An 18440-nucleotide genomic window follows, 5' to 3' on the forward strand; every position below is an offset into this window, starting at 1 on the left:
ATGGTACTTTTGAAACTCTTAATTATTTTCCCTTGTAGTCACAGAAGATCTTGGACGCAACAATAGGATAAAAAATGAACTAGCTGTTTGTAGATTTCTATTTTTCCTTCTGCATAAAGTTGTCCATGTAATGCACATAAGTTAAAGAATGAAAAATTAAAGCACAATAATGCTTTCTCGGAGCAACCATTTAAGGACGAATGGTTAAGGAAAAATGGGAAAATATCGGACGCTGCCGCTAGAGGAAGGGCTTGAACCTTCGACCTTGTGGTTAACAGCCACACGCTCTAACCAACTGAGCTACTCCAGCTGCGTGCAAGTGTGGCCACTAGCATAGATTTGAAGGTGCTTGATTCAATTGGTACAATATAACCGGGAAAACAGTCCATTCTGTTTTGGGCTTCGACAATCAGTTCGATGCATATGCAAAATGTGGAACGTTTAAATGTCGCAATCACCCTGGGAAAACTATGAAGTGTAATACAAAAGTGTGAAGAATTCCAACTCAAGCACGGTGTGCTCTTGTCACTTTCCACGCTGTTGTTTTAGGCCTACTACCGCTACTTCAATTCACTGACGGTCTGATAATAACATGGGAAATACAAATTTCTCGATTAGTGCGATTCTCACTGATTTTTGCCTTCACTTAACCCCCCCCCCCCCCCCCCCCCAAACACACACACACACACACACCTATACCCCTCGGGGTTTTTTTAACCAAGGGAAAACCAACTGTTAAAACTCGAGTGCGTGCAAAGATTTTCTACCATGATGAATAACCAAGAAACAGTCATATTTTCTGGCACAAGGTATAACAAGACTAGCAACAAGAATGCATCTGTTAAAATTTATTGACAGTTTGTTGGGGGAGGAGGGGAGGGGGGTTTAAAGAAGCAACAGAAACATAGGGATGACAAATATGACAACTCCATGCTCTTCTCGGAGTATTTACATGTCGAAAGAATACATCTATACGCACTATTGTGTATTGTCCTAATATAACCACCCCAGCATGCCATGGCAGAGGCCAAGACAGAGCACATTCTTCAACTATGAAATTGCTAAACTATATGATGCCAGGATGTAAAGAATTCCCCCATGTCCCCCATTACTCATCTAATCAGACTCAGAGGACTAGAGTTAATCACAAAAGCAACCAACCATGTCCTAAACCTGATAGGGAACAGTAAAGTATTACACGCATCAAGGACAATAAACCTTCTACATCATCCGGCCGATAGGTATCCTGTCGTTCAGGTGAGGGATCCTCTCTATGGAAGAGATCACCTGAGGCATTGACATTCCGACTGAAACAATGATCTCTGAAACACAAAGAAGAATGACTCAGTATGGCATCTATACTTAACCATAACAGATGGGTTTTAATTTGTGAACCTGTAAAACCAAAGAAGAAGCATACCTATGCCTTCTCTGACAGACAAATTTGGCCTTATGATCTCTTTAGAGTTGAGCAGATATATGTCCCCTATGTACAAATGATTTGTTGGCACATAAACGCTACATAATTCTTCATCCCCGCTATCCCTCTGCAATCAAACAAATCTTGATCAGAACAAAACAAAAGCAATCACAATTGACAGACGTTACTTTTTGAAGATCAAGTTACTCGAAAGAACAATTCAACTAAAGCGTTGTATATTGCAAGTATTGTAACTTCCCAGTTATATACTGTGCCAATACTCCAATTATGAATTTAAGCCCCAAAGAACTTGGGAAAAACAGTAACTGATAATCTTATTCATTTTGATAACAATATCTGTACTAAAAATGGATCTCATAATCATTTCAAGATAAAGGTCACTTGCTTCATTTTCATATAAATAAGAGTTATCCTGCAATAATAATTAGATGCGCAATCCACATATAATGAAGATCATTCTGGTACAGAACCAAAAAACATCGAGAAGCCCCAGCAGTATCAGAATGTACAGGCTGTCTTCTAACAGATGCAATCACAAAATTGCCATGTATATTACACAATAAGCTATTTGAGAATGCATAATCTACAAGTGAAGTACACCTCAAGTATGGCATCTTCAAGAACAAGTTCAGATACTAATCAGGAGGAACATATGCCAAGCACCTGAAGTATTACAGATGATGTGATAAAGCCAAACACATATTCACCAACACGAGGATGCCGAAGGATTGCTACCTCCTTGAAAGCAGTAGTATTTTTGTCTGACAAAAAGAAAAGCCATGGGTTAATGTACACCATATGCAGACAGGGAAGAAACAAACTATTTTAGGAAGCAAGAAAAACCAAAATGAGAAAGAGATTCCAACTTTATTCACACGAAAATGCACCATCTTTTGAGCATTGGTCATACAAAGATGACTGAAACTAGAAATCTAGTTTCCAAAGCAAGAATAGTTCATCACTTGCAATAATTTGATCAAATATGTGGGTGAAACTTTGTGCAGGCAATTCGACAAAAGGAACGTCATCTTAGGTGCAATAGGGATTATATGCCAACTATGATAATAGGATGCTAATTAAGTATCTGATTTGCAAGCTAATCAGCAATCTAGGAGTGGCACAATGTCTCGTTACTTGTTATACCCCCACTGGTTGGGATTCAGATTCCAGATGACGATTGCTTGGGAGAAAGAGTCACCTTGAAGTTATGTCCATGGTCCTCAAAAAGAGAGAGAAGCAAACCTAGTCACTTTAAGAAATTATATTTTCTCTACACACAAAATTTGCTTGCTACCCATACATAACCTTATTATTAGATCTCAGAATACACACAGATCTGGAAACCTGATGACTTTGAGATCTCATCCTAAATCACAACGAGAAACCTATCAAAGACAAAAACAATTCATCGTCATTACAGAAGATCTTTAACTGGTTGCCCAACTTTGTCTGAATTAATAGAAGTAGTTTCTCTCCTGTTAACAGCCACAAAAATGACATAATGGCCCTTGCTACTAACAAGAGCCTGACATCTACCGGGAACTGAAGATCATAATCCCCTTTTAAAAGCAACAATTGACAAATGTAATTTACAAATTAAGAGCAACACGGAAAATATCAACATGGAATTTTTTTAATCAGTCAGCATTTAAAGCAAAAAGAAAAACTATACAGCTAAAATTATTGGTTCATGTTAACTCAATTTCTGTTTCAACCAATTCTTCATAACAGCATTTTCAGTCTAACAAGACTGCCTGGACTCTAAAAGGGTAGAATATAGTCCCAGACATGACTAAACTACTCGTTTTGCATCTTCTTAAATTCACCAAAAAGCTTACCAGTCAAGAAGATTAAAATACAAATTTCAGATACCAGTAATTACCTGGAGAAATTGCAGAACTAATTTGCTTAGATGCAGAATATAAGTGTCTTACAAATGGCATCTTCTTTATAAACCATTCTCCAATCCAAAAAACAGTGGCACCAAACCATGATGAGGCAAATACACCAACAAAGAATATGAAGATCACTGAGGTGATGAACCCAATGCCTGCACCACACGTGAAAAACTCATTAAACTAAAATTTCAGCAGATATTTGCTAATGAGTAAAATATCCCAAACGAGGAAATAAAAAGGGAGAAATGTTTCAACCAGGAAATAAAGAGGGCAAGAGAAATCCCAAATGAACTATTAGCAGCTTTTAGACAGATCATAACTTCTTATACAGAAGAGACTAAAGCTCCAGACCTTAATGAAAAATATACAATTTAGCAGGAGAAAAGAAAAACAGAAACTCCTAATAACAAGCCAGCAATGTATTTATTTTACTTTCAGCCAACCTAAGTAATCAAATATCAAGTGACTTGCACCACCAGCTGATTTAGCATTTGTATATACAATGCTCTGACATTCCAAAAACTTGTGTCACCAGAATTTGCCTTCTTTAAAAATCATTTGTTTTTTCAGGGAAGTCCTCAAATTTGAAGACAAAAGTAGCTGCAGTGTACCACCACATCCCTTGCCCACTCTGCTCACCTAAAGAGAGATTGAGAGAGAAAGAGAGAGGACAATTTACATGAATTGGAGAAAAAAGGATAGGATATGCAGAATGCTGGACTTATCTCGTTAACCATTCACCAAAGGGGAAATAATAATAATCCAACTCGTACGTCTATTGGTTCTTTGGCTAAGGGGGTTTCTTTAATCTAATGGGGGCTTCGATAGTAAACAAAAACAATTGATCAAGAAGTTGGTCAATTTTCACATGAAAGAAGGTAAAAGAAAAAGAATTCATGCTATTGTCTACCGGATAGGGAAACCTTTCGAATTGCTGCTGAATCCATGGGCAGGCAAGAGACAAACCTGGCGAACTAAAGCATCTTAGTAGCCAGAGGAAAAAGAAAGCAAAATTGCTTCAAACCTCCAAAATAATGACTTTACTACTATCAAATTCAATTATATTTAAAATTCAATTCTCACAAACATCTATTTTAATTAACTTCAAAATCCATTTGGTTACTAGTTAAATCAACTTAATTCACATGCACATGTAATTTCAAAACAAAAAAATAAATAAAGAGAAAAGACCCTCATGCAAGCAGGACTTCTATCACGTGTGCAATACTATGGCAGTGAAATGGTAAAAAATTGAATTGTATCACAACACAAATCCATAATAATAAAAATCCATGCACAGCTTTGATGGCTCACCAAATATGTCAATGCCAAGCCTCTCATATATTGGACTGAAGAAACCATCAACAAACTGAATAAACCACCAGGTGATGTAAAATGTAACAGCTACAGGGAAGAGAACGACACTGCCAAATCAGTGCAATCCAAAAATCAAAGTCAGGAAAAAAAATGGAGAAAAACAGTTGACGTCAAGAAGTTACAGCCAAAGAAAATAGATTGACACAGCATACTGGCAATACAATAGAAAAACACAGTCAGCAATAACAAAGGGGAAATATTACGTCTAAAAAAGTGGACTCCAAGGCTATTACCATCCAGTCATGAACTTCTTTGAGACCCAGCTCTGGAAAACTGCATAGCAAGCCTGATCAAATGCTAGAGTCAGTGAAAATTCATGTGCTGGAAAGAGTATCACTGGTGTCGTGAGGAAATACGAACCACAGAAAACCCTAAAAAGTGACCTAAAACGCAGAAAATTGTGTACTTAGCCCCTCTGTAAATGGGGATATAATAGGTATTTCCAAGAAGAAAAAGAAAAAGAATAAGTAAAACATCCATAAACAGTTCTGCAGTGCTAACTGTTGTATTAGCCATATTGATGTCCAGCTTCACCGTGACGACAAAATCATTTCGTTTGCTATCCTCAGATTTTAAGAGTTCTACAGAAACCAAAATTAGGGAGCACAATGCAGTCAGCATGTCCAAATAGCATGATACAGTCCACCACTACCCAGTGCAAATAAATAACAATCACTTAATAAGGAAATCCAGATGAGTATTTACTCAACAGGCGTGTCCATATTGTGATGGATCAATTACTTATTTGGATAAATATTCTGCAAAAAGTTTGTACTGTCATTCTGTCTTTGGTTTTTCTGTTATCAAGACATTACTGGTTACCTGTTTTATATTCCACTGTGAGTAAACATTTCCAGCTATAGCTGAAGTGAGTATCACTTTATGAGTTCACCTTCACTTACTGATGCAAATATTTCACTTCACACGATCTATCAAGCATTGACGTGAATAGCAGGGATTCAACTCCATGTCAAATAAAAAAAATACAGAAGTCTTGGACATGATTCTCTATAATATCAACTTTTGAGGATTTATTTTCAGCTAACACCCCAAAGCCATCACAACAAAAACAGCCAAAAGAATCTGAAGACCATTTCAACTTCTCTCAACTTGTCAGACTACCGATGATACTGCGAAATGACCTTGGCGAAGTTGCCAAAAATAGCTAGATCCAGCATTCCCACCTATCGCTACGTGTAATGTCTCCATCTCATCTCCTCCATTCAAAACGGATGTTCCCTTCTCCCATCCAACTATGGCAAGCAAGTAAATCGAAAACATCATTCGTCCGTCAAGATTACAATTAGATTTACTTATCGAAGTCGTGCTTTCTCCACATTTACCACAATTACATTCAACATCTATTTATCCGATAGGATCAAACTACTCATAACAAATCAACCCAATTTAATGAAACTTAGTTGCATCATATACACGGCATTATACACACCTATCCACTAAATTTCCGCTCATTAATGAACTAACTACCAGGCCCGTCAGTCAAAACACATTAATAATGTCCAAAGCAAACCAAGCAAAACTATTTTATCTCAATATGCTCATGAACCCCATTTCCCAAAAGAAATAAAAAATAAAAAAAAATCAAATTTCTTTAATTACTATAAGCATTCCGCAACAACAACTGCATCTTCCTTCCCCCTCTGCAATTTCTTATTTTATTTTCGTCAAAAATTAATCCAATATCATTAATAACCTGGCTTAGACATCTTTTCTACCAAAAAAAAAGGAAGAAAGAAATTCACGACAGCTAACAAAGTCGCCGAGAATAGACACGCAGCGTGAGTGTGTGTGTGTGTGTGTGAGAGAGAGAGAGAGAGAGAGAGTGAAAATTGGACCTTGCGAGTGGAGGAACCGTTAGGAGACTTGGGAGAATGAGGCTTGGCAGGATCCTCGGGATCCTCAACGGCGTCGTTCGGGTGAAGCGGTGATGTTGCCGATGTTGACTCTCGCTTGTCCTCCGCCATCTTCCTCCTCTCAACTCCTCCTACTATACCAGCGCGTGAGGGAAAGTGATACACCAACTGAAGAGCCTTGTTGACCAATTAAAATTCGTTGGTTAGATGCCAGATAATATATGCTAGCATTATATAGTACTAGTAATATTAATAATTAATATTAACGGGAATTGATTAATGCCATGTATTTTTTTCTATTAATGCCATGATTAACGGAAATTTTAACGGAAATTAATTTTTTTCTATAATAGAGAAGGAAAATTTCGAGTTTTGTCGTTGTTTAATTTGTCTTATATTGGAAGGGGAATCTTTTTTGTTAAAAAAAAAAATGCTCGGTGTATTTTGGATTTTTTTTTGCTTTTGAATGGAGACTTACCATTGATCAATAATATCCTGAATTTGTATCTACAAAAAAGCTTAAATTTTGTCGCAATTAACATGAATAAGTGCCATTGTCTAGTGATTTAATCGGCAATGTTGTGTTGTTACCAAACTATGCCTGGTCAACAAGCAATTATGAATCATAATTAATTGATTAAATACATAAATGGATTGGATTGAATGGTAAAATAAAAGAAATTATAAATAAGCGATCTTGAATTCAAATCCTCCCATTAATATTAAAAATAAATACACGTAAGCAGTATTATTACACAATGTTTTATTTTGCTTATATGTATTACAGTACGTACATGCAAACAATTATATACACTAGAGTGTTTGGATACCCAAATTATCCCATTATAAACACATTTCCCAATCTATCTTTTTATATTTTCAATCACCTTTTTATCTCACATACATCACATCACAAAAAGTGCTACCGTAATTATTCCAAATAATATTTCAAATAATACACTATCCAAACATAATATTGTATTTTAACTTCTAAGGACAAAAATTTCCTTCTAGTTCTTGCCCAAAAGAGGAAATTAATACAACAACTTTGTTTTGTTTGATAAGCAAGTTTTTGGTCAAGTTTGTCCGTTACAAGTTTTGTAACAACTTTAACTAGTAATCTCAAAAAATTTCTTAAAATTTTTAAATTATACACTTCAAAATATCTAAAAATTTACACATTTTAAAAATTTTTTCTACAACTTTTACAATAAGTTATAGAAAAGATTTAGACAAACACCTAAAGAACTCACTTGCCAAATGAGACCTTTGTTTGCATCTCTTTCGATAGGGCTAATGAGGTTTTGGTTTAGTGACCAAGGATACAATCTCAAGAAATAGAAGTTTTGGGTTCAAATTTCGTTCTTCGCAATCCTCCACCCCTCCTCTGCTTGAAGAGAAAAGGAAAAAACAAAAAAAAAAAAAAAAAAAAAAAAGAGAAAGAAAGAAAAGGACAAGGTTCTTTACGTATACAAAGGGCAGAAGGAGAACTCAGAAGCATAAAACGCACAAGTATCAACCGTAGCTTGGCTTCTTCCAAAGGATCTCTGAGAAAGGCCGAGACAAAAGAACCAGGCTTTGGTTAGATATACTGCATCTAAGAAGCAGCAGATGTCAGTTCCAGAAATAATACAATGAGAAATTAAGATGTCCACGGAGACCATTTTATTGTCACAATGTGGCAAACCAAGAGAGGGAGTTACAACATGAAATCGCTGACTCATTTAGCCAAATGAAGTTTAGCTAGAATCATGTCATTCACAGCAGCCAAATGAACTTTTTCAACTCTGACTGTAGTCAAATGAGTTTTTTGTACTGTGACTGCAGGGAAGGAAAGACCATCTAGTCTTGCGAAGAGCTATTCACGGACATTTTGCCTTCTGAAGGCTGGGAGAAGAAAAGAAACCAATAAAGGCCATCAAGATTCAGCTCCGGCGTCAGCACTGGCAGCATTTTGCGCTTCCAAAAGCTTCATTTGACGTTCTGCATGTTCTCTTTCACAGGCACTAATTCCCATGATTATATCAAGCATGGTACCTGTTGTGCCAAAGAAAACAAGGGGTGCCAAAGATTTTCGTTTTATTCCCACTGGAATTGCAAGCAAGGCACCAGCAACTGAGAACACCCATGTACCAAGTGCACTGCATACGTTTATGTAATATCAAGGTCACAACTGGACAATCTACTCAAAGAATCGCACTAGCCACACACTAGTCATACAATATTAAGTATATAACAGAATAAAGTCAAGATATTTTTTAACAGAAGTTTCAAGCAAATGAGCTTAATATCTAGCAGAAATGACACTGGTTTAATTCATTCCATTCATAGCTACAGCAGCATAGTTTCACTACAGCAATTACATGTTTGTTGATATGCAATGCTAATAGGTAATTTTTTTGCATATTGCATTACCACTGAAGAACAATAAAGAACACGACACTGCCTCATTTACGGACTAGCCTTACCCAATTAGTTAAAAAGAGTGATTGATCCTTCCTTTTCTACAGTTCTTTTAAAGGCCTAGATTGACAAGAAATAGTCCATCACAAGGGTTCAAAGCAGTCAGGCCACTGTTAAAATCTGAAACAGATTACAATGAGATGCCATGCTTTTCTACAGCAGAAACTAAAAGACATGTTATATATGATAACAACGTATGTGTACATTCTCTCTCCTAAGTCTATCACATGCTTTATCATCCTTGTGGATTTAAGATCAACAAAAAATCGAAAAAACTTCCAAATCTCCAGAATTGGGAAATAAATGAAATTGCAGTGTCACAATGTCAAATGTCATAAGATGTTCCTCAAAAGAAAACAGAGAACAAATCATAATAAAGAAATGAGAGGAAAGATGAAGCATATTCACCTATTCGCTCAACTTATGATGAAGAGAACTCATTATAAGAGGCTGGGGCATGATTTCCCATCAGACTCTTTGCTTTTTAAATCCTTAGGCATTTGATGGCAAAGAGAAAATCATAAAATACTCTGATGAAGAAATTTCCAGGACTTACCACCCCAAGTGCATCTAATCAAATGTTCGGCACACGCACACAAAAATTACATAAGTGCATCATGACTAAACAGATCACTCATCCTCACACAATAATCACGAATCCAGGAGAATGTAATTGTCAAGACTAAGCAAACTGAGATATTAATAAAAAACAGTGAATATGCAAACCTAGATAAAAAGCTCCATAGAGATTTTTAAGCCAAAAGAGTTCAACAGGATAATGTAAATCACTCCAACTCCAAGAGTGACAACCATAGCACAGTTCAACTGCTAATTTACCTAAATGTTCTCTCAACATGAGTATATTCAAGTATGGAGGAAAAAAATGCAAAAAAGACCAAAGTTCATCAATTCATGAAACTTCTAAACACCAAGGTGTCTGCAGTTTGAGATTAGCCACATTTATGAAAACAAAATAGAATTTTACCTATATAAGGTCCATAACTTTCCCGAAATTTAACCATCAAAATGAGATTAAACAAATATATTGCACTAATCATCTCAAAATAATGGCATAATACAGATTGAGTTAAATCATTTCAGCCCTTAGCTCAAATCAGAAGCATGAAACCAAAGATTTTTACTTGGAAACTGAGCACTCCTCAAGTTGTTTCACAGTCTCCTGTCCAGCCATTCAATTATAAAACCAGTACTTCCTGTACTCAAACAAGAACCCTGCATCATTACATATATTAACACAAAGAAAAAGAAAAATAAAATCGACCCATTTCCTTTGAAGTGAAAGGGTCGATGAAAAACAAAAACTTTGATCAAGAATCGGAAAAAAAATTCGCACATCCATGTATTACAAGGCAAATAGGAGTACAAGAATAAGGGACAGCATACAAGGAAAAACACAAAAATTAATGCATTACCTGGCTAAACGAGGATACAAGCTGATGGAAATTTGAAGTTAATTTGATGGCATAGATGATTTAGTGAAGGAGAAAACAGGAGGGAGTTGATTTGCTTCAGCAGGTCTGACAATGGGCAAGGGGTTTAGGAGTACCCAGGACGGTAGATTTGTGATTTTTAGGAAATTGCATATTACACCCCTATAGTATCGAGCCATTTTTATTACAGCCCAGGTGTAAAGTCATCTTTTAAAATTTACTATTTCTTTTTTTCTTTTCTGAATCAAAATTTTCAAATTCTTGGGTTTTATTGGTTTATCGCCAAAAGAACAAAATAGAAATAGCTAAGTACCTTTACCCAGCATTTGTGTCAAAAAAGATGAAAAGGAAAAACATAATTTGTTATATAAACTTATCTTTTTTTCCTCAAAATTTCAATTGACTATTTCATTGATAATTAGCTCTGTGATCATCGTAGAAAATCTGAAAAATAGGCATCTTAATTTTTATTGCTATTCCTATCAATCATCAATTTACTCTCTAAACATTGGAAAGGCCAAATAATTTTCCTAACGACTTCAAGATTTGTTACATTAACTACTATTAAGAAATGGACCTCTCCTTTTCTCCACCTTCTCTCTACTTCTTCTTGTCTTCTTAAAATGCTTTCTTTTTTTGGGATCCCTCCCATAAATTTCATTTTATTGTACTTTTCAATAAAGTCTCTCCTAATTTTTTGAGTAAGAGTCCTTTGTTTCTCCTAGGGTTCTTAATGAAAATTTTCTATTTTTCCTAGAAGTTTCTAGTCGGAATTTTCTGTTTTTATTCTTATTTTATTGTTTGATCTGAATTTATTTCAGATCTCGAGATTTTTTGGGTATTGGGTCTATTTCAACCGACCTCATTATCATTATTGGAGTATTGAAGTGTGAAACTATTGATTAGCAAATTTGGCGATTGGAAGATATACATAAGATAGCTACACCGATTTATTTTATTAGAGAGAAAATTTATTACAAGAAAATTTTCTTGTATTTTTCACATCATCTAAATCTACTGTATCTGTTGTTAAATTGCAAATTTGTTATTTCAAATGCATGTTTAACTTGCTACTAAGGCAGAGATGTAAATCAATTCTAGATGATTGAAATTTGCTTTTTATCAAAAAAAGAAAAGAAAAAACTACTATTAAGAAGTGGAGAACTGCTTTTGTAAAGACCAACTACTTTTGCATGAGATAGGAGGTAGTAGGCATCATCAAATGGTGGATGAAGACATTATTCATCAAAATCCATAAAATGGTGGAGGGCATGTGGATGAAGACAAGATTTAGAGCCAATTGTCTACTTTGGGTTTTAAAAAACAAGGCAGAGTCTAGATTTTCGGAGTTGAATTTTCCATGAGAAGACAAACAAGTAAAGAAAGCAAGAAATTCTAGTACTAATAATATTGGATTCAATATTGGAAGCACATTTTTATGTGACAATATAGACAGGCCGGCCATAAAATTTTCATTAGTTATTTTCCTTGTTATTATCTCCGTTCCCGCGAGATGCCCGTGATATCCTCGGCCGGACTTCATCCATACGAATTTTAGTTGTAATTTTGCAGAAGATATTTACTTGTCTGAGTTTAATGTTTGAAGAGCTAATGTTATAGTTCAGTCAGATCAGGTGGAGGTTAGATATACTTCATCCTTGAATTCATGTTTCGAACTGTTGTTAGTATTATTATTATTCTTGATCAAAATTAGATTTCTGATCAGATGAGCAGATGAAAAGTTGAAACTTTCTTGAAAACCTTCTATTACTATGCATTATTTTTTCTTCTCTTTTATTGGATGTGAGCTCCTTGTTTAATCTCTTAACTTAGTTGCAGGAGTTGAAGCATAGCCTCCTGAGCAATTTTTCTTGTAAACTATGAACTAGGAGTTCTGAAGTAGAAGAGATCATTGGAGGGATCATTTCTAACTAAAATTTCAAGGTTAGCCACGTCTTTAGTTGATTATTTTGCAATCAAGATTGGTATTTGTAAATTCAGTATTAGTGATCTTCTAAATCACGTCTTCACTCCAAAGTTGAAGACAGTCCAGAAGCAGTCCTAGATATGCAGGGATCAAGTTTAGCAAACCATACCAATTATGCGCGACACATATCACACTTTACTTGTCAATATTTTAAGTAAATTTAAAAGATTAGTCATGCTTTTTAGATAACTCAGTTTCACAATTATGTGCCCCTTTTTTATTCTTTGCCTGACTTTTCTGCCACACTTTTTTATGTCAATTTATAATAGGTGATTTTCTTCGAGATAAAGGAGCTCTGTAGGGGGATTCTGCTTGGGAAGATTTGTCAAGGAGATGGAGAAAGAGAGTGTTTGTAAAGCTCATGTTATTGTGGTACCGTATCATGGACAGGGCCACATTAATCCAATGGTGCAGTTTGCTAAAAGATTGGCCTCTAAAGGAATCAAAATCACCATAGCTACCACAGCATCAACTGCCAAGACTATGGAACGAACCTCTGATCTATTCTCAGTCGTGTCAATGTATGATGACATTACTGAAGGTGGGGTGGCAGGACCTGGAGGATTTAAAGGTTTTCTTGACAGGTTTGAAGCCAGTGGCTTGAAAAAGTTGACTGAAATTGTTGTGAAATATGAAAATACTGATCACCCCATCAAGTGTCTCGTGCATGATGCTGATATGATGTGGGCTTCAAGTGTTGCGACCGAGCTAGGCATTGCAAGGGCTGCCTTCTTTACTCAATCATGTGCAGCCATTGGTACTTACTATCCAATGCACTGTGACTTGTCAGGAACAGAAGTTCCTCTTCCTGCTTTTGCGATACCGGGATTGCCTGAGGACTCCCCACTTGTCATCACTTGGTTCTGATACAGGACATTATCCTCCATTGATTATGCACATATTACGCCAATCTGATAATCTTGATAAGGCAGATTGGGTCCTCTTTAACTCCTTTAATGCGTTGGAAGAAGAGGTAAGTCTCTTCATCGATTCTTTTCATATCATATTAACTGACACTGAGTACATTCCTTGAATATATTTTGCGCCTTGGTGCTGAAACAATACGGTTCCTGTTTAGTCCTCTGTTTGTAACTATGCTGTTGCAGTATTAGCTTTATCAAATGCCAAGTTTTAAGATGATATCTAGCGAGGATAAAGTGTAGAAATCTCCCGTATGAACTCGACTTTGGCATTTGATATCCAGAAAGTTTCATAATACTTGTTCCTGAGTACATGATTCAAAGCATCTTATAATCGACACTGGATGCAGTTTCTGCACATACAAAAGGGACTTGTGGTTCATCATCATATGTGATTTATTTTCTTATATTGAGTTTGCATTTCCTTTTCTGATGAAACCTTTCGAAAGCTTAAAGAACCTTGCCAGTGTAATTATGTTGATTTAGGTTGTCAGATGGCTGTCAAAATTCTGGCGCGCGAGAACCATTGGCCCAATAGTGCCATCTGTTTATCTTGATAAACGAGTGGAAAGTGCCCGTGATTATGTGTTTAATATTCATAAGCCAAGCACCGGCACCTGTCTGGACTGGCTCAACAAACAGAAGAATGGTTAGATTGTGTATGTGTCGTACGGCAGTGTAACGAGCTTAAGTGTAGAACAGATTGCAGAGACAGCTGAGGCCCTTGAGCATGGCAACAATAACTTTCTCTGGGGGTGGTGAAGCCAACTGAAGAGAGCAAACTCCCAATCAATTTCAAAGAGGAAACATCAGATAAGGGAATTGTAGTGACATGGTGTCCCCAGCTGGAAGTTTTGTCCCATAATGCAGTTGGTTGTTTCAGTGTGTGTCACACTGTGGATGGAATTCAACAGTGGAGGCAATCAGCTTTGGTGTCCCGGTGGTGGCAATTCCGCAGTTTCTAGACCAAATAATCAATGCACATTTTGTGGAGCAAGTTTGGAAGGTAGGAGTTGTAGCTAAGGCAGATGAAAACGGCTTTACTTCTGGTGATGAACTGGAAAGATGCATTGCAGAAGTGATGGAAGGAGTAAGAGGACATGAGATTAAAAGAAATGCAATTCGTTGGAAGGAACTGGCTAAGGAGGCAATAAGTGAAGGGGGAAGTTCTGATAAATGTATTGATGAAATGATTTCTGAGCTTTTGTGAGCTTAACTTTGATTTGGAGATTTGTTGTTCTTCCAGATATGTACATTTTTGTACCAGCAGTTGCCGCATTGGTGATAGTTCCTTGAACAAGTACCAGAATGAATAGAGATCAGATTGAAGAATGGAGATTCAAAAGGACTAAGACGAACAACTGATATAGTTTCTTTGTTTGTTCTCATTAAAACAAATTCTGTTGTTTTTAACTGTTTATCGAGGGGCTTTTTCCCCCCTATGGTATAATGTTTTTGTACATGACCCTTCTATGGTCTCAAAAGTTATACATAATCTTTTCATGATTTAGATTAAAGTGTTAAATTGACGGAAATGATCATTCGTTACGGAACCTTTAAAAATGTCGAGATTACCTTTATTTAAAAATTAAAATAGTTAAAGTGACTAAAATATATAAATATAATATATACAAGACGCACTGATCCTGTATGATTTTATATTTTATCATATAATCCCCTTATGATTTAATGTTTTACCATATGATCCTCTTATACCTTTCAAAATATACATATAACCCCCTGTGGTTAATAAATAATTTTCTACTCTACATAGGAGTATTTTTGACATTTTAAGCGACTCTGTTATGAATTACAAATTCCATTACTTTGACACTTTAATTCAAATCATGAGAGAGTTATGCATAACTTTTGAAACTATAGGGGAGTTATGTAAAAAAAACACTAAACTACAGAAGGATAAAATGTAATTTACCCTTTATCAGATTAATTTTTGGGATATAATGAAATAACATGAATGTTAAAAACAAGTCCAAAAAATTCTAAAAATGAAAAGTTTCAGGACTTTTTTGGTATTATTCAAGACTTTGACAATGTTAATTTATTCTTCCTCTGAATTTGAGGGAAACTACTCTTTTCATCCCTAACTATTAAGTATAGAATTCGAATCTAAATCTAACACTGGGGAAGATTATAAGAGCCATCTCTTGGCACTAGACCAACCCCATGATTCCTTTAACGATGATGTTCACTAAATTTGCAACTCAAAAACTGCAAGGCCTTCAAGTTATCATGATTGTTGCCCTATGTTTACAATATTTTAAAATTTAAGTATGTGAAAACTTAAGGAAATTGGATGAACTGGTCTAAATCAAGAGCAAAGCCAAAAAGGAAGGTCTTCCCAATTGGTTGTTTTTTTTTTTTTTTTCCCTTTTTGTAAGCATGTACATTTCATGCAAAATCCGTATTTCTTGAGGGTTCATCAACTATTGTACTTGTGATGTGAAGAGAAAGCCTACTCATCTAACTCAAACACTGAGGTTTCTCACATTCTTGGAACACCATTTAAGAGAAGCTTAAAAGGGAAAACTACAGATAATTCTTTGATCTAACTCAAACACTGAGGCTTCTCACATTCTTGGAACACCATTTAAGTGAAGCTTAAAAGGGAAAACTACAGATAATTCTTTGATTGGGTTGCGGTCTAACTCTTGTAGCTCCCAAAATTTTACTAAATTCATAGTCAAGTTGAAAAAACAAAAAATTTCTCCCCACCTATTGACTTTTCTCAATTTTCTTGACATAAACAAAGAAAATAACAACTGAAAATCAAACAAAGTAAACATCGTGCATGGAGCACCATAACCACTTTTGTTGACCGATCTTGAAAAATGACCATTTTAAAGTTACATCAATTTTACATGTTAATCTTTTTTCAAATTCTCCCAAGTATATAATTCCATGTCTTGGTCACCTTTTTGGCCGGTCCATCCATCAAAGTCATAGAGTTTGAAAAATTGGCTAGCATGTTATTGTTTAAGGTATTCAATTTGTTCATGTACGCTACCAAAACAATTTGGTAAGTATAAAAGGAACAGAGAAGAAAAGAAAAAAAAAAGATGAGCAAGAGATCACAGTGGAATCCAATAATTAACATAACATATGGTGAGCAAGAGATCACTTGCAAATCTCTATCTTTGACCATGCAAAACAACAATAGTATGATAAAAGTCGGGTGCACTTAAAGATTAATACTCGATTATGTAAGATTGTACATGCAATTTTTACTGTTACTGACGTGATTAGTTTATTAATCATGCTTAGAGATTAGCTGTTAATGTGCTAGTGTGGCACCGTAGCAAATTCCTTTTTCAAAATTTTTTGAGGATGGGAGTGGAGAAGAAATGAGGGGAGATCAGCTAGAAAGTAGGGAGAACAAACCTCTTGCAGAGTTTGATCCTAAGACAATAAACAACTAAAAAGAGAAGAGGAAGAGAAACACAATATATTGAGGTCTATACTTTATAAAGGTTTTAGAACTTCCTTTCATTTGCCCTCCAATCATACTACCATAATTTTCTTTTTCACAATTTTTCTCGTGAGAAAGAAATTAGCTATATAAATTTTATTTTCAAAGAAATATTTCAAATTGAATTGAATCTACCATACCTTAATGCATATACTTTTACTATAACCACTGTCATTATTGTGTGATAGAAATTTAGGGATTAGTGTCTCAAAGAGACCTATAGAATTTGAGTAAATCTTATATACACTGATAGTGTATACACTATCACTGTTGAATTCATGACATGTGTGCAAAATCATATAATAGTGTAAATTTTTTACTAAATCATATGTCTTTTTTTTTTTTCCAAACGATAAGGGGTATAAATCATATGTCACTTAGCATAAAATTTTTCATCTTTAGCGTTCGACCTTTCCATTCAATGGAAATAGATTAAGAAAAAGGAACTTTAGAGATTTTGGGCCGGCTCTATAATAGCACGGACCAAGTTGATGAATCACGAGTTTCATATTATTAACTCATAAAAGCCCAAATGAGATGGTTAGCATGAATTTAGTTGGATAATTCTGTTGTACGTCTCGTTTCTGGCTCCAAGGCCCCATGTGACGAGAGCGTAGCAAAGATGAAATTCTTGCCGATTTGATCATGGGATTTTCCCCTTTTTGTCAGCCGCAAACGGGTCTCTGCGCAATCCTCATATCCTCGGGTTGTGGACTGTTTTTATTTTGCGTACAAAAGTAGCGTACTCATCTAACTCAACACTGAGTCTTCTCCACATTTTTGGGAAAAGAATTTGACTGCATTGCAAGTTTGAGACGTAATGTTGAAAATGAAAAATGCAGAAACGTGAGTCTGATTTCTGCCGATTTGATTGGGGTCAACTCTTCTAGCTCCCGAAACCTAATGATTGAGATAGACGAGTTGAAAGAGAAAAATTTCTCACTTCTCTGGTCACTGGCAAAGAGAATGACAACTGAAAATCAAACAAGTAAACATCATGCATGGAGCACCATAACCTCTTTTGTTGACTGATCTCGACAAATTCAGAGCTCAAAATTAATGGGACTGTGCCTCCCTTGATGGGAGAGCCATGGAGCAGGTAAACAATTGCCATCCTGACAATGATGTTTATTTTGACTTGTTCAAGAGACATCAATTCAAATGAAAAATGCACATTTGTTTCTTTTGCTTGCGTGTTCTTTTATGTGCGGTGCATTGTCAAGATTCTTTCTTCAAATGAAAAACTCTACTTAGCTTTGCAATGTGGAAGACCTGTTACAAATGTTGCATAAGCATATGTTTGGTGCTTGCTCACCCGTCTGTGGCCGTCCATCCTTCAAAAGTCGCAGAGTTTGAAGAAGTGGCTGGCATGTTGTTGTCAAAAGGTGTTCGATTTCTTCACAGACACTACCAGAAAATTTAGTGTCAGGAAATTAAAAGAAAAAAAAAAAGTCCATCAATACTTTGATTCTGGTTATGATTAGAGTGAAGTTGAGTGAACATATGTAGATATTTAGCCTATGAGAGCTAGGAACGATTAAG

At 35.7% G+C, this 18440-nt stretch overlaps 4 protein-coding genes and 1 non-coding gene across 7 annotated transcripts; 2 read left to right on the forward strand and 3 right to left on the reverse strand.

Moving 5' to 3' along the window:
* Window positions 1-236: 236 nt before the first annotated feature.
* On the reverse strand, window positions 237-310 carry TRNAN-GUU (transfer RNA asparagine (anticodon GUU)). The gene has a single exon. It is a non-coding gene; the product is annotated as a tRNA-Asn (tRNA).
* A 601-nt stretch (window positions 311-911) lies between these two features.
* LOC113714507 (protein LIKE COV 2) lies at window positions 912-6802 on the reverse strand. Its single transcript, XM_027238387.2, has 7 exons — window positions 6573-6802; window positions 4950-5002; window positions 4654-4763; window positions 3324-3491; window positions 2105-2202; window positions 1421-1547; window positions 912-1322 (listed from the first exon to the last, which is right to left on the reverse strand). The coding sequence occupies exons 1-7, from the start codon at window positions 6699-6701 to the stop codon at window positions 1222-1224; spliced, it is 786 nt and encodes a 261-aa protein (XP_027094188.1). The 5' UTR covers window positions 6702-6802; the 3' UTR covers window positions 912-1221.
* Window positions 6803-8225: 1423 nt separating this feature from the next.
* On the reverse strand, window positions 8226-10639 carry LOC113714508 (uncharacterized). Of its 2 annotated transcripts, none has more exons than XM_027238388.2 (3): window positions 10487-10639; window positions 10196-10267; window positions 8226-8731 (listed from the first exon to the last, which is right to left on the reverse strand). In XM_027238388.2, the coding sequence occupies exons 2-3, from the start codon at window positions 10243-10245 to the stop codon at window positions 8509-8511; spliced, it is 273 nt and encodes a 90-aa protein (XP_027094189.1). In that variant the 5' UTR covers window positions 10246-10267; window positions 10487-10639; the 3' UTR covers window positions 8226-8508. The 2 variants fall into 2 exon arrangements, with proteins under 2 accessions (XP_027094189.1, XP_027094190.1); XM_027238389.2 differs by having other exon boundaries at window positions 10196-10286.
* A 658-nt stretch (window positions 10640-11297) lies between these two features.
* On the forward strand, window positions 11298-14863 carry LOC113714267 (flavonol 7-O-beta-glucosyltransferase UGT74F1-like). Of its 2 annotated transcripts, XR_011822497.1 has the most exons (3): window positions 11298-12448; window positions 12761-13464; window positions 13898-14863. XR_011822497.1 is itself a non-coding variant. In XM_072069486.1 (2 exons), the coding sequence occupies exon 2, from the start codon at window positions 12825-12827 to the stop codon at window positions 13356-13358; it is 534 nt and encodes a 177-aa protein (XP_071925587.1). In that variant the 5' UTR covers window positions 11298-12448; window positions 12761-12824; the 3' UTR covers window positions 13359-14863. The 2 variants fall into 2 exon arrangements, 1 of the variants encoding a protein (XP_071925587.1); XM_072069486.1 differs by having other exon boundaries at window positions 12761-14863.
* LOC140016003 (UDP-glycosyltransferase 74C1-like) lies at window positions 13384-14621 on the forward strand. Its single transcript, XM_072068851.1, has 2 exons — window positions 13384-13464; window positions 14295-14621. The coding sequence occupies exons 1-2, from the start codon at window positions 13384-13386 to the stop codon at window positions 14619-14621; spliced, it is 408 nt and encodes a 135-aa protein (XP_071924952.1).
* Window positions 14864-18440: the final 3577 nt, after the last annotated feature.

This window comes from Coffea arabica, chromosome 10c, assembly GCF_036785885.1.
Source record: "Coffea arabica cultivar ET-39 chromosome 10c, Coffea Arabica ET-39 HiFi, whole genome shotgun sequence".
Taxonomy (NCBI): domain Eukaryota; kingdom Viridiplantae; phylum Streptophyta; class Magnoliopsida; order Gentianales; family Rubiaceae; genus Coffea; species Coffea arabica.